We start from the raw sequence: 13,370 nt of genomic DNA, 5'->3' as shown, positions 1-13,370 counted from the left end.
TCTAGACTTTTCCACTGCTGCGTGGTTTTCTGCACCTCTCAACTCCTGTCTCGGGATTATTTCCGACCAGATGATTTCCGTCTCTCCCAATTGCCCCACCAGCTCCTGTAAAGAGAACATCGTTCCCCTCATCAAAGCCCCCCTCCCCAGGCTCGTCAAATCATTACCTCCCAGATGTATGACCAATACGTCTGTTTTTTGCTGCTTACCCAGCAATTTGCGCACGTGCCCCTGCAGTTGTGCCCATTTCATCCCTGGCACCCCGTGCCACCAGATCCTGAATTTGCCAGCAGTCAACTCTTCCTGGTCCGCCGTCCAGCTTGCCCCTTCCCTAGATACAAATGAGTGTCTTATCACCCAGACGGATCTCCTTCTCTTCCGGGCTGGCGCTAATGGGATGAGAAGGCAGCATGTCAACATTACAGTTTCTCGGGTCTGATGTATCTCTTAAAACACCCAGACCTCCATCTCCCTATTTGTTCGATCTCTTCTGCCCCCAGGCCCATGGCTGCGGCAGACGTGGCTGACCCTATCCTAAGGGAATGCGTCCCAAACACTCCCTCTGTTTCACCAATTTTCCCCAGTGCCATGTCCATGACCCTTTTAAACTGGAAGCGGCTCAAGGCGGACCCATCCCTGTGAAAGAGCAGTAGAGTCGCCCCCCTGAGGGTGGCCTCCACTGGAGAAAGGCCATCAGTGCCCTGACTGGGCAAACTATGCTCCCTGCGGTGGGTTGGAGAGACACAGTACACCCTTTCCCTTCTTGGTCGTTTTTAGACTTTTTTAGTAATATGCTTAACCGACCCTCCGTCATGTGTACATCACCCAATAGCAGAAACCCTGCTCCCTTGGCCACCTTGTTCTCCGGGACCAGTTTGCTCACCCTAAATGCCCCAATGAAAGCTAGTGTGAAGGCCGCCTTGAACAAAACCACCTCATATTTATCATGGCAAATTTCCCCTAAAGATCCGACCAGTCTATGCAGTTTAATTATGTCAATGGGCCGCCTTTCATAGGGTTTCTTCACCACCTGCTTTGCCCAGCCTTTCATGGCCATTACAATGTAATATTCCTTTGTGGGGTCACCTTTACCCTCCAATTTAGTATAATGGGCGATTGCGGCCAAGTGATAGGCCATCCATGCTCTGGTATTCCCTGCATGACAGCACCAGCCCACAAAGGCCCTTACTGGCAGCTCCCTCTGCCCTTCCAACAACACCTCCTCTTGGAAGGCCAAGAACCATTCCCAGCATGCCTTGTATCTTCTTGCCATGCCTGGTGCTAGTGCTGTGTGAATCAGGGAACTCAGATTGCCCCAATCAGGTCCCACCACTGAGTTTCGAATGGAGTCATCACCTTGTTTGCTCCTGGACAACTCCCTCAGAACTTTTCCCACTGGAAACGAGAGAGAACATCAGCGGCTATGTTTTTGACCCCAGGAATATGTCGTGCTCGGACCTCAATGTTTAGTGCCAGAATGCATTTGTTGATGTCTCTAAGTAGTCGCAACACCCTTGTATTGCTAGCCGACCCTTGATTTATGATCTGGACCACAGCCAGGTTATCCGACCAGAGCATCACTTTTCTGTCTTTCAACTGCTCCCCCCCACATTTTAAAGACTATCACAATGGGAAAAAGTTCAAGCAACGTGATGTCCCTGGTGATACCCAGTTGGTGCCATTCCGTGGGCCAAGCCTTGCCACACCAACTGTTGTCCAAGTTTGCACCAAAGCCTAGGGAACCTGATGAATCCGTGAATAGCCTGAGCTTGTCTTGCTGGTCCAATCCTCACATTATAGCAGTACCTCGTTGAAATATTCCAAGAAATGTTCCCACATCCCGAAGGTCCTCCCTCACTTCGGATCCCAGACTGACATGTTGACCGGCATGTTGTAACCCCACTGTCTTGAGCTCGATACTTCTTGCAAACACTTTACCTGCTGGGATGACCTTCCCCACAAAATTGAGATTGCCTGCCAGCGACTGGAGCTCCTTCAGGGTCGCATTACTCCTTCCCCTCAAACCCTTGATATTCTGCTTCAATTTCATCACTTTATCCTGAGGGAGCCTGCACTCCCCTTTGACTGAGTCAATTTCTATCCCTAGGAAAGTCAAGCAGGTAACTGGCCCCACCGTCTTCCCTTTGGCCAGCAGAACTCCCATCTCCCTCATTAACCCCTGGAATGTAATCATGAGGGAACCACACTTCTTGGTCCCTTGTTTGCCGATGAACAAAACATCATCCATGTAATGCAATATACCCCCCTCCTGACACTCTTGTTTTACTGTGAACTCCAAAAGGTGCTAAACGCCTCAAAATATGCACAAGAAATGGCGCACCCCATAGGCAAACATTTATCATAGAAGTACTGGTCCTGGACCTAGAAACCAAACAAGTTTTGACTCTCATTGTGGATAGTCAATAAGCAGAACGCCAACTCAATGCTGGCTTTTTCCATCAGGGCCCCCCTCCCGGCCGCCCTCACCATTTCCACCACATCATCAAAAGAGGCATACTGTACTCGACACAACTCTACGGCTATGCCGTCGTTCACTGATTCGCCTTCAGGAAAGGAGAGGTGGTGGATTAAGCGATATTGCCCTTTCTCCTTCTTAGGGACTAAACCCAAAGGAGATACTACTAAATTTTCCATTGGTGGACACGTGAATGGGCCAGCCACTCTCCCCAGGTTGATTTCTTTGTCCACTTTAAGCGCAACCACCTCTGGCATCCCCAATGCTGACCTCAAGTTAAGAGCCTCCTTGCCCTTCTTAACCCCTGTGCATGGAATTTTGAAACCCCACCTGAAACCTTCCCATAGCAATTTTGCATCACCAGTGTTGTGGTATGTATTTAACCAGGGAGTCATTCCCTTGAGGCTAACCGGTGTGGGCAAACAATTTTTAATCACAATCTGAGACACCCGCGGGTATGTACACTTTAACATGAGCGCTTTGCCATCATTCCCTCTTTCGTTTCTCCTTTGCTTTGGGGCTGCTCCTCCGCTTCCCTTCACTGGCTGAGGAGTTGCGGTCCCCTGTGCTCTTACCCCATGCATGCCTGAATCAGCATGTTTTGCCGAAGGGGTAAGCCTGTTCAGTATTAAACCTCCAGCATTCTGCTTGCTCCCCCTGGTAGCTTGCTCGGCTGTTCCAGGAGGAGTGCCTGTGAAAGGACGCCCTCCACTGTTGGGAATAACCCCCTTCTGCCCCTCCAGATTTGCGGCTTTTCTCCTTGGGCCTTGTCCCCTCCTTCACTTGCGGGCACCATTTTTTCTATGAATCCCCCAATGTCCATCTCATCCCAAGACAATGCTGGCCAGACTTGCATTTTTAGATGAAAACCCTGGTCATACTGTAACCAACCTTCACCCCCATGCTTCAAATACAAATTATGGATATACTGTTCATAAGCAATCATTGACAATGCATCATGAGGGTATCCCTCCAGCATAATTGACATATACATTTTGAATGACTTTAGCCAGTTGTGTATGGTTGGTTACACCTTGGGTTTCTCCCTGTCCCTCTTCTCCTTCTCTTTTTCTGACAAATCCTTTATACCTTCCCCCAAGGGTTCCATTCCCACTAAGTCCAAGATTTCAATAAATTCCTTCCTCCACACCTTCTCCTTGGTAGTCCCTGGTATGTGCCACACCAAGGAGCTTACTGACACCCGGACTGGAGCGAAGCCTGGCATTGGTCTTCCATATTGTGTCATATTGGGACCCCACATTCCCCCTTGCATGCTATTGGCATTAACGGAGTTCACCCCAGGTCCTGGCAGGACCCTCTGGTGCCCCTGTTAGCGCTGCACCTTCCTGAGGCATTGTAATACCCCCCACAAGGAGTTTGAATTATTCAATGCTGTTACCTCATACCCTTGAGGCAACTGGACCACCCTTCCTGGAAACCCAGTATTGAGAGGATTACCTGTCTGATAGCCCCCTGAGCCCAGCCCTCCTGGCCCCAGAGTCACCCCCCTCTGTTGTACCAATGCCGCCTCACTCGCAATTTGATTGAAAGCATTCACATTACCACTCAATAACTGACCACTGCCCCCATTGCCCCATGCCTTCATACAATGCATGATCATGCCTTTCACTGCCTCCAAGGATGTGTGCCCCTCTTCAGACACTACACCGGTCTGGATACAGGTGTGCTGGGTGGACCACGGTTCCCTGGAGTCCACAAAGGTGTAGGTGCCGGTACGGCTACAACCTCCTGTGCCCTTCCTTTGCCTCTCGCCCCGATCGGTCTGGGCTTTTTACCAGTCCTGGCTTGTTCGTTGCTTGCTCTGCCTTTCTGTGTCATGGTTCTTTTTCTCTCCGTGGCCGTCTCATCTTCTTCCTAGCCATGTCCTTCTGCTTCTTCTCCCTCTCTCCCTTGTAATTCTCTCAACATTTCTTCATTGTCAGGGAACATAAGGGTAGAATCTGGCCTCTGGCTGGGCCCCGCTTGCTCCTCCCTTGGCTCCTCCCTTGGCTGTGGGATCATGACCTCCATCTAGTTGAGCCCATGCTTGGCAGCAGCCAACCTGGCCATTGCCATGAATGCCTCCAGATCCCTGCTCAGTACTGGCCAAAAAAGTTCTTAAACACTGGCCTCTATGACCCCCTTTGTTCAGTTTCTCCTAAGCTTGTTATCCCAAACTTGCAAGCTCCTCCTTGCCAGGCAGCTGCTCGTGCAAATATGGTTGAACTAGGTACCCTGCGTGCGCTGTTGGCTCTACACAAAATGTCAGTTTTCTGTTATCAGCTGGTTAACAAAATTATTGCACGTGATGACATCAGCTGCTTTCAGATCTAATAGTACATTGCATGCCTTTTCGTTGTTTCACCTGGGCGGGCCCGTGGCTCCAGCCTCCCCCTAAGGCGGTACTTCCCTGGTGTACGTGCAGGCACCGCGACTCCTTCCCCTTGCGGTCGCCTTACCTGTTGCTGCAGCTTCAATACGGAGCTCGTTCCCCACGTGTAGCTCTCTCCTCCTGCCTCCTGTTCCGATGACGCTTGCCCCTCTGCGCTGGTTCCGGGACTCCCGCTTCTGTGCTCCGCCTTCTGGCGTTGGCAGTGACGACTTCTCTGTAGCGCTCCTCCGCTCCTCTGCTTTCCGCGGTCCCAGCTGTGTGCTCCCGGCAACACAGGTCCGCCGCTCCCTGACTTGTTTCCTCTTGGCAACGACTGCTCAGCCCGCTCCTCACTTTCTCCTCCTGGCAGCACCTCGAGCCACGGGTCAAAAACCAAAATCCTTCTCCTCAAACGAAATCCTCTTCCTTGATGTGGGCGGGCGTCCTTCTGCAGGGGCTGGATGCTACCTGCAATAAGGAGCCCGCCTGTTATAAAGGGGTATCCCCACCCCTTTTCTTTGTTGCCCTTCATGGGCCTTTTTGTTTTTCTTCCGCACTTTTGGCCAGCCCCTCACCCTCGTCCATGGGGAGGGAGGAGGAGGACACCACCTGGGTTATCAGGGTGCCTCCTCCATTTTCTTTTCCCTTTCCGTCGTCACTGGCATGGCACTGTCAACAGAGGGTCCACTGGGGGAGCAAGCATGGGGGAGCTGAGCAAGGGATTTTTAATAACTTCCTTCAAGCATTATAGCTTTAATGCTGAATGACTCCTTACACTGCCTATTTCATTTAGCTTTGGACAAAGCTGATCATCTTGCAGTATGCACAGCACACATTGCCTGTTCCACTTACTAACCAGTCCCCCCTCATGTGTAGGCCTTCGACAGGCAGGCGCGCTGTATTGCTTCTGTTAGTCTCCGGCTCACCGGGCCCTTCGGCCCTTCTCAGGGACGCGGCAAATCCTGTGTTGTTATTTCTAAGCTGGCCCACAGTGAGGCACTGTTTACAGGGCACTACAATGCCCTCAAGTTACCAGGCTGGGCCCAGTCTGTTAAGAGGGCGGCTAGCAGGAAAGGCACTGTTTCTTTGGTGACGCATGGCAAATGGAGCGAGGTTATGTGTGTGTGTTTGTTATATTTGAAGTTTAATTGGACAGGAAGTGCATTTAATGCAAAGGCACTGTCACGAGTGAGTGCCCTTTAAGACACCTCACTCGTGAGGTGGACGTCACAGGCGGATGTGACGTGGTGAGGGGCGGGGGAGTGCGGGCACGGCACTTGCCGGTTAGAAGTGAAATAAAGAAGTTCTCCTTCACTCTGCTGGCTCCTGTCCGTTATTTGGGGCCCTCCGCCCCTAACATTTGGCGACGAGGATTCTCCCTGGTGCCAGCAGTCCTCCTTCCCGCCACTTTGGGGATCCCCCCGTGTGCTTACTTCGGTGATCCCACCGACGAGCGGATCCCCGCTGAAACGGCCTCCTTTTCCCACCTCCTCCTCCTTCACACGCGATCCGAATCCTTGGAAGCCACGCACGCAGCTGCCGTGCAGTAGAAGACTTCTCTACACACTGCGCCTGGTGCTTTCCGCCAGCCTGAGCACCACCACAAAGCAACCACAGACTACCACGGGCGCATAGAGCTTAAAAAGGAAAAAAAAAAAAAATGTTTTTTCTTCTACATCACCACTCCTCATTTGCTGGGGCCTTCTTCCTCGTCCCAGTACCTCTGTGACTTTGTGCCGACCTGCCAGCAGAACGACTCTCAGTTCCAATCCACCGCTGAGGCCACATCCTACACGCCACCATGAGCACCACTGCTGCCCAGGCATCTTCCAGCTCCCAACCCCCACCTGCGCCAGCTGTCACCAGATCCACCGCCACAGCATGGCGCATGCCGCCCCCGTTTTCCATGACACCTCAGGCAGATAAAGGACCACGATGGGTGGACTGGTTGGAGGACTTCAATAATTTCATTGAGGCCGCTGGAGAAGAAAACTCCCCTCGACTGCGCAGCATGTTCATAAACACGGCAGGGGGAGAGATAAAATCACTTATCAAAACCATTCCGCCAGGGGAAATGGCTGATTTTGATGCCCTCATCGCAGCCCTGAACAAACGTCTTGTCATCGCTCCCAACAGAGACTATGAACGATATGTCTTTAACCAATGCCGTCAGCGCACTGACGAGACTGTGGATGAATTCCTCACGAGGCTCCGCGTCAAAGGTGCGCATTGCCAATTTGACGCGTTTTCACTTGATGAAGCGCTTCGACTCAGAGTGATTGAAGGGTGTGTATCGGCGACGCTACAGAAGCAACTCCTGAAAAAACCTGTCACCATCGAGGAAGTAAGTGCAATGGCATGTATACTCGAAAGAGTTGAAAAACAAGCCACTCACATAGCCAGCAATGCCGCTGGACAACTTGACAAAAGTGACGTGATAGCTGCCATCCACGCTGGGAACAAGAGCGTTTCTCCAAGCAACATGTCGACCCCGCGTTTGCAGAGACAATGCTATAGGTGTGGGATGGCGTTTCCGCATGCAGGTTCCTGCCCAGCTCTCTCTCAAAAGTGCGGCAACTGCGGTAGGGAGGGCCACTTCCAATCTGTATGCAGGGAAGGTAAGCCGTTCCCCACCGCACGTGACACGACGAGAGCGCAAGTCAGACCCATTGAAAGATTCTACACTAGCCCGCCTCAACAGCCCCGGTTCTACCAACAGAGCCCGAGGAGATATGTGCGGGTAGTTGAAGAAGTGTACCCGGAAGATGACGGCCAAGGCTATGAGTCACAAGGACAAATTGCGCGTATTACTGATGAATATGATGGACCGCCAGCAACGCGCCGCGAGTTCATAGCTGAAGTGCAAAGTGAACATGATTATGACGCTACGTATGACCCGCATACAAGCGACGAATTTGTCAATCTCATAATGGACGAACAGGAAGCCCGAGAAGCACCCAGGATAGCCATTGACATCTGCGGCAAACAATTCTGCTTTCTGATTGACTCTGGAGCTACGGTGAACGTCATGGGTGAAAAGGAATTCCTAACGCTCTGCCAGAAACTGACGCTAAACCTGTCCATGTCCAAAATCTACCAATGGGGGGCAGACACCCCGCTGCAAAGCGTCGGGTCCTTCAAACGAAGATTGACGTTCGCTGACAAATCCACCGATACTGTGATCCACGTCATCAGGAGCCCCACCAAAGGTCGCTGCCTGCTAAGTTACAAGACGGCGTCCTGTCTCGGATTAATCAACATTCTCGTGCGGGAGGAGGACGTAGTCAAATCATCGGAGGGTCCAGCTATACCGCAAGGCCAGATCCGCGCCCTGATATCCCGCGACAACACTGCCATAACCAAGGATGACATTGTCCGGGAATTTCCGCAACTGTGTCAACGCCTAGGTAAATTGAAGGGCCCACCGATAAAGTTACACATAGACGCGGCAGTCAAACCAGTCCCACAACACCCACGAAGGGTAGGATTCCACCTGCAGGAGGCGGTGTCCAAAGAACTGAAGCAACTACTTAGAGATGATATCATTGAGCCTGCCACGGGGCCGACTCCGTGGGTGTCCCCCCTTGTGATTGTCCCAAAGGAAGGCGGTCGTCTGAGGATATGTGTAGACATGCGTGTAGCCAACACCGCCATACAGCGGGAGAGACACCCTGGACCCAAGATTGAGGACATGATAGTCCAACTGAACAAATCTGTCCTTTTCTCCAAACTAGACTTAAATCAGGGGTACCATCAGCTAGTACTTCACCCTGAGTCACCGCCAATCACCACGTTCGCATCGCACGACGGACTATTCCGCTACAAGAGACTAAATTTCGGCATCTCCTCGGCGGCCGAAATTTTTCATGAAACCATTCGGCAAGTCATACGTCCCATTAAAGGAGCTCTCAACTATAGCGATGACATTTTGGTCTTTGGCAAGTCTCGCAGTGAACACGATGAAGCACTCCGTGCAGCATGCCAGGCAGTACAGGACGCGGGTTTGACCCTCAATATAGAAAAGTGTCGGTTCAGCAAGGCGAAGCTGAAGTTTTTTGGCCACATCTTCTCTGCAGATGGCATGACTCCGGACCCGGACAAAGTGGCGACCATCTTCCACCTCGATAAGCCTTCCCAGATTGCCGACTTCAGGTCCTTTCTGGGGATGGCGGGATATTGTGCCCGGTATATCCAAAATTTTGCTTCCATCACTGAACCCCTCAGGCGTCTGCTCCAAAAAGACACTCCCTTTGTATGGTCTGAGGAATGTCAGGTAGCATTTGATACCATCAAACACTCTCTGACAGAGGCAAGGAGGCTAGCATATTTTGATCCCGAATGGCATACTGAGATAGTGGTGGACGCGAGTCCGGTGGGGCTAGGGGCAATCTTAGCACAAACCAGTGGACAAGACACTTACCCGAGACACATTGTGGCATACGCCAGCAGAGCTCTAGCTCCGCCTGAGTCTGCGTATTCCCAGGCAGAAAAGGAAAGCCTGGCAGCCGTCTGGGCGTGCGAACATTTCCATAATTTCATCATCGGAAAAAAATTCACACTAATTACTGACCATCAGGCCTTGTTATCGCTGTTTGGCAATCCTCGCACGAAAATGCCCCCCAGGATCGAAAGATGGGGCATCCGCCTACAAGAATATGATTTTGACATTGTTCATCGGCCTGGGGGCGAGCACAACCCTGCTGATTACCTCTCCAGACACCCAGTGGGCAACCACACTCCTAGACAGGGCGACGCGGAATACATAAGCTATGTCACTGCCAATGCACTACCGCCCGCCGTATCCATTGACACCATTGCGACCGCGTCTGCTGCTGACCCGACGATGGCACTAGCAATCAGCTTGACGGAGAACAACAGATGGAAGGACTTTCGCAGAGCAGTCCAGAGCCACCCAGGAGCATCTCGAGATGAGATGGAGCGTCTGGCGAGAATACACGTAGAACTGGCAGTCCAAGACAACTCCATTTTGCTGCGAGGATGTAAGATAGTTGTTCCTACCTCACTGCGAGCAGCAGTCATCAAAACGGCGCATGAGGGACATCGAGGTGCGGAGAACACCAAACGCCAGCTGAGGTGCAGCGTGTGGTTCCCCTTCATGGACGATATGGTTGACCGGTGGGTAAAGAACTGCATAGCATGCAGTTGCACAGCAAAACCTGAACCGCCAGTCCCACTCAAAGTCATGCCAATCCCTGAACATCCCTGGGAGAGAGTGGCGGCCGACTTCTATGGGCCACAGGAGGAAGGAGACTACCTACTACTATTCATCGATGAACATTCAAGATTCCCTATAGTAAAACGTGTCAAGTCGACAGCATTTGCTCATGTCGCAGCAACATTTGATGAAGTCTTCAGTGAGTGGGGAATACCAGAGACTCTCAAGTCAGACAATGGGGCCCCGTTCAGTGGTCATGAATTTGGGGTGTTTGCAAAGCACATGGGATTCCGTCACCAAAGAGTAACCCCGAGATGGCCGCAAGCCAATGGAATGGCGGAAAGGTTCATGGCGTCCATTAAGAAGACCATGCAAAGAGCACGCCTGGAAGGAACTGACCCTCATCAAGCGCTGTGCAGAATGTTGCGTGATTACCGCAACACGCCTCATGAAGCCACTAATAGGACTCCAGCAGAGCTCATGATGAAATATCAAGTGAGAACTAGGGTCGTCACCAACCCAGCGAGGAAGCCCAGAGTAGATCAGGAAATCATCAGAAGGGATGAAGCCGTGAAGGAGAAAGCTCGCGAACAGACTGATAGGAGAAGGAGAGCACGTCCCAAGGAATTCCAAATTGGTGATGAAGTGTGGGTTCAAAGGGCCATGATGAAAAAAACTGACTCGCAGTTTGCACCAGAACCGCTCCAAGTAGTGGCTGTCAAAGGAACAATGATCACTGCCACTAATGGAGAGCAGGAAGTGACCCGCAACAGCTCAAGGTTTAAGCATGTTATGCAAGAGACAGAAGAAAGATCACCACAGGAAGAAGACGACCCAGCTGAAAGAGACAGTCAAGATGAAACTTGGGTCCCCCTCGGACCACAGGTCCAGCGCCAGGTGTACCCTGATGAAGACACTGGCGGCGGCTCTGACCCTGAGCCGCGAGGCAGACCCCAGAGAAATGTGAGGAGGCCTCCCAGGTTAGTGGAGGAGTGTTGATAGCGTTGCCACTTGGCCAAGTTATGTTATGAGAAGCAAGTTTTGCAAAGGTGACTTGAAAGGACATTTTGTCCGGGGGTGTTGTCACGAGTGAGTGCCCTTTAAGACACCTCACTCGTGAGGTGGACGTCACAGGCGGATGTGACGTGGTGAGGGGTGGGGGAGTGCGGGCACGGCACTTGCTGGTTAGAAGTGAAATAAAGAAGTTCTCCTTCACTCTGCTGGCTCCTGTCCGTTATTTGGGGCCCTCCGCCCCTAACAGGCACCCCTCTCATTATCGAAACCTGATAGAGGAGTCGCTTCCTGAAAGCACACTTGGAAGTGTATCCCTTTTACTTCACATCCTTTTATCTAGAGAAGTAGCCGGGTGCCCTTGTATCTAACGAAGTAGCCAATGGGAATACATGTTTAAAGACAGGCTGGTGCAGGGAAAGGTAGAGACTGCGAACCAGCTCAGTTCCCAGGATGCGTGCAGATTGAACGTGCCACTATATGAGCACGTAAGCTGTGCCCACACCTGGCCAGGCAGGAGATCCCATTACCGTAGCATTTCTTTCAAGGAATCACTCCAACACAAAAAGTGCTTTCATTGTTCAGTGAACTTTTTAATCCCCAAGAGTTCAAGTATGTACACAATGAGAACACCAAATGTGAAGTGTTCATTATCACAGAACCGATGTCTCAGAATGGGAAGGGGTGGTCCACTAGGGCGAATTAACAATGACCTTACTTTTTTAGGACAAGTCAGAAACACTTCAGGTGAAGCACCAAGGTGCACATTGATACTAGGGAGAGTTAGACACAGCAGGCACATTTGTTGCTGAGCATTTGTATGTGGACAGGCATCTACGTTCAAATCCCATCACCCGAACAGGCAGGTTCCACCACCTGAGCAGGGCGCTGTAATGCTTGAGCATAGTTCGACTTAGATCCAAACGTGTGATCAGGCAGGAGGTATCAGCACCTGAGCAGGCCAAGCACCCCAGTGTATGTGCAAGAAGGGGTATCAGCACCTGAGCAGGGCAAGCATCCCAGCATCTGAGCATGCAAGAGGCAATGGCACCTGAGCAAGACTAAGCATCCCAACATCTTAGCAGGCAGGCGATATCAGCACCTGGGCAGGCGAAGCATCCCAACATCTGAGCAGGCAGGAGGCATCAGAACCTGAGCAGGCCAAGCATCTGTGCCGGCAGGAGGTATCAGAACCTGGGCAAGCCAAGCATCCCAGCCTGAGCAGGGAGGAGGAATCAGTACCTGAGCAGGCCAATAATCTGAACAGGCAGGAGGTATCAGCATACGGTCAGGCCAAGCATCTGAGCAGGCAGGAGGTAGCGGCACCGGAGCAAGCCAACCATCTCATCTTTATTATAGAGGTTGTCAGGGCATCTTCACAGAATATGGATCACAACGTTTGAGCAGGCCTTGCATAACCTTCCCCATAGCTGGTTGGGGTTGTCACTACCTTAGCATGGAAAGGGTGGTAGGGTATGGAACACAAAGGCTGGCACAGGGCTCATGCAAACTCAGTACCAAAGCAGGTAGGTTGTCTTGGCAGCTGGTTCTGAAAGGGACCCCCAACACCTCTCTGTCTCAATTATGGGTCAGTTAAAGAAGTCAAAGGTGTAAAGAAAAAATGTGTACCAGCATTTCAGCCATATCTTTATGAACAGCATGGTTCCCTCTGTAGTCACTACAATTCAGGTACGATAGATCAGTGGGTTGAGTGCTGGCTGATGTGATCTGTGCGTAATCTGCATGTCGTAGGTTTTAATCCTGGCAAGGCCAGCTCAGCCTTTCATCCTTCGTAGGTCGATAAATGAGTACCACCTTCAGTTGTGCGATTTTGTATGTAAATATGCTTTGGCGAAAGCGCTATATAAATAACACATCATCATTATCATTGCAAGGTGGGGGCTGGGGAGGGGCATTACTCAGGGGCTTAAGGTTACGGAAAAGACTGTCACTGGACAATATGTCATTGGATAGTATGCATCTGAAGGGCAAATAACCACATATTGAAGGAAGAGGCAGACATTTTGGCAAATGCCACGGCACAGGGGCGTTGCTAGGGGGGGCTAAGGGGGCTATAGCCCCTGATCTTTTGGTTGTAGCCCCGGATAGAATCTCAGGAGCTACAGCCAAAAGACTAGCTAGCCCCCAGTCCCAACAGTTCCAACATCAGCTTAGCCCCGGGTCTTTTCCAGACCTAGCAACTCCCCTGCCACGGCATAAGGTCACTATAGAAAGGAACTATAACCTAACAGAGGAGCCCTTTCTTATTCGCTGCATATTGAGTATTAAAGTTCATGGATTCTTGAATCTGGAGGCAGCTCCCTCCACCTGATCCT

The 13,370-nt window shown here is 51.4% G+C and overlaps 1 protein-coding gene across 1 annotated transcript in view; it reads left to right on the top strand.

Moving 5' to 3' along the window:
* LOC138505064 (mucin-19-like) overlaps positions 1–13,370 on the top strand; it is a 424,600-nt gene that overhangs the window by 326,906 nt on the left and 84,324 nt on the right. Inside the window, exon 49 of the mRNA XM_069625388.1 lies at positions 6,766–11,003. Coding sequence (XP_069481489.1) covers positions 6,766–11,003 — 4,238 coding nt within the window. The remainder of the gene's footprint in view (positions 1–6,765; positions 11,004–13,370) is intronic.

This window comes from Ambystoma mexicanum, chromosome 11 (assembly GCF_040938575.1).
Source record: "Ambystoma mexicanum isolate Mex_15411 chromosome 11, UKY_AmexF1_1, whole genome shotgun sequence".
NCBI lineage: Eukaryota > Metazoa > Chordata > Amphibia > Caudata > Ambystomatidae > Ambystoma > Ambystoma mexicanum.
This window is presented reverse-complemented; position numbering and strand designations above follow the sequence as displayed.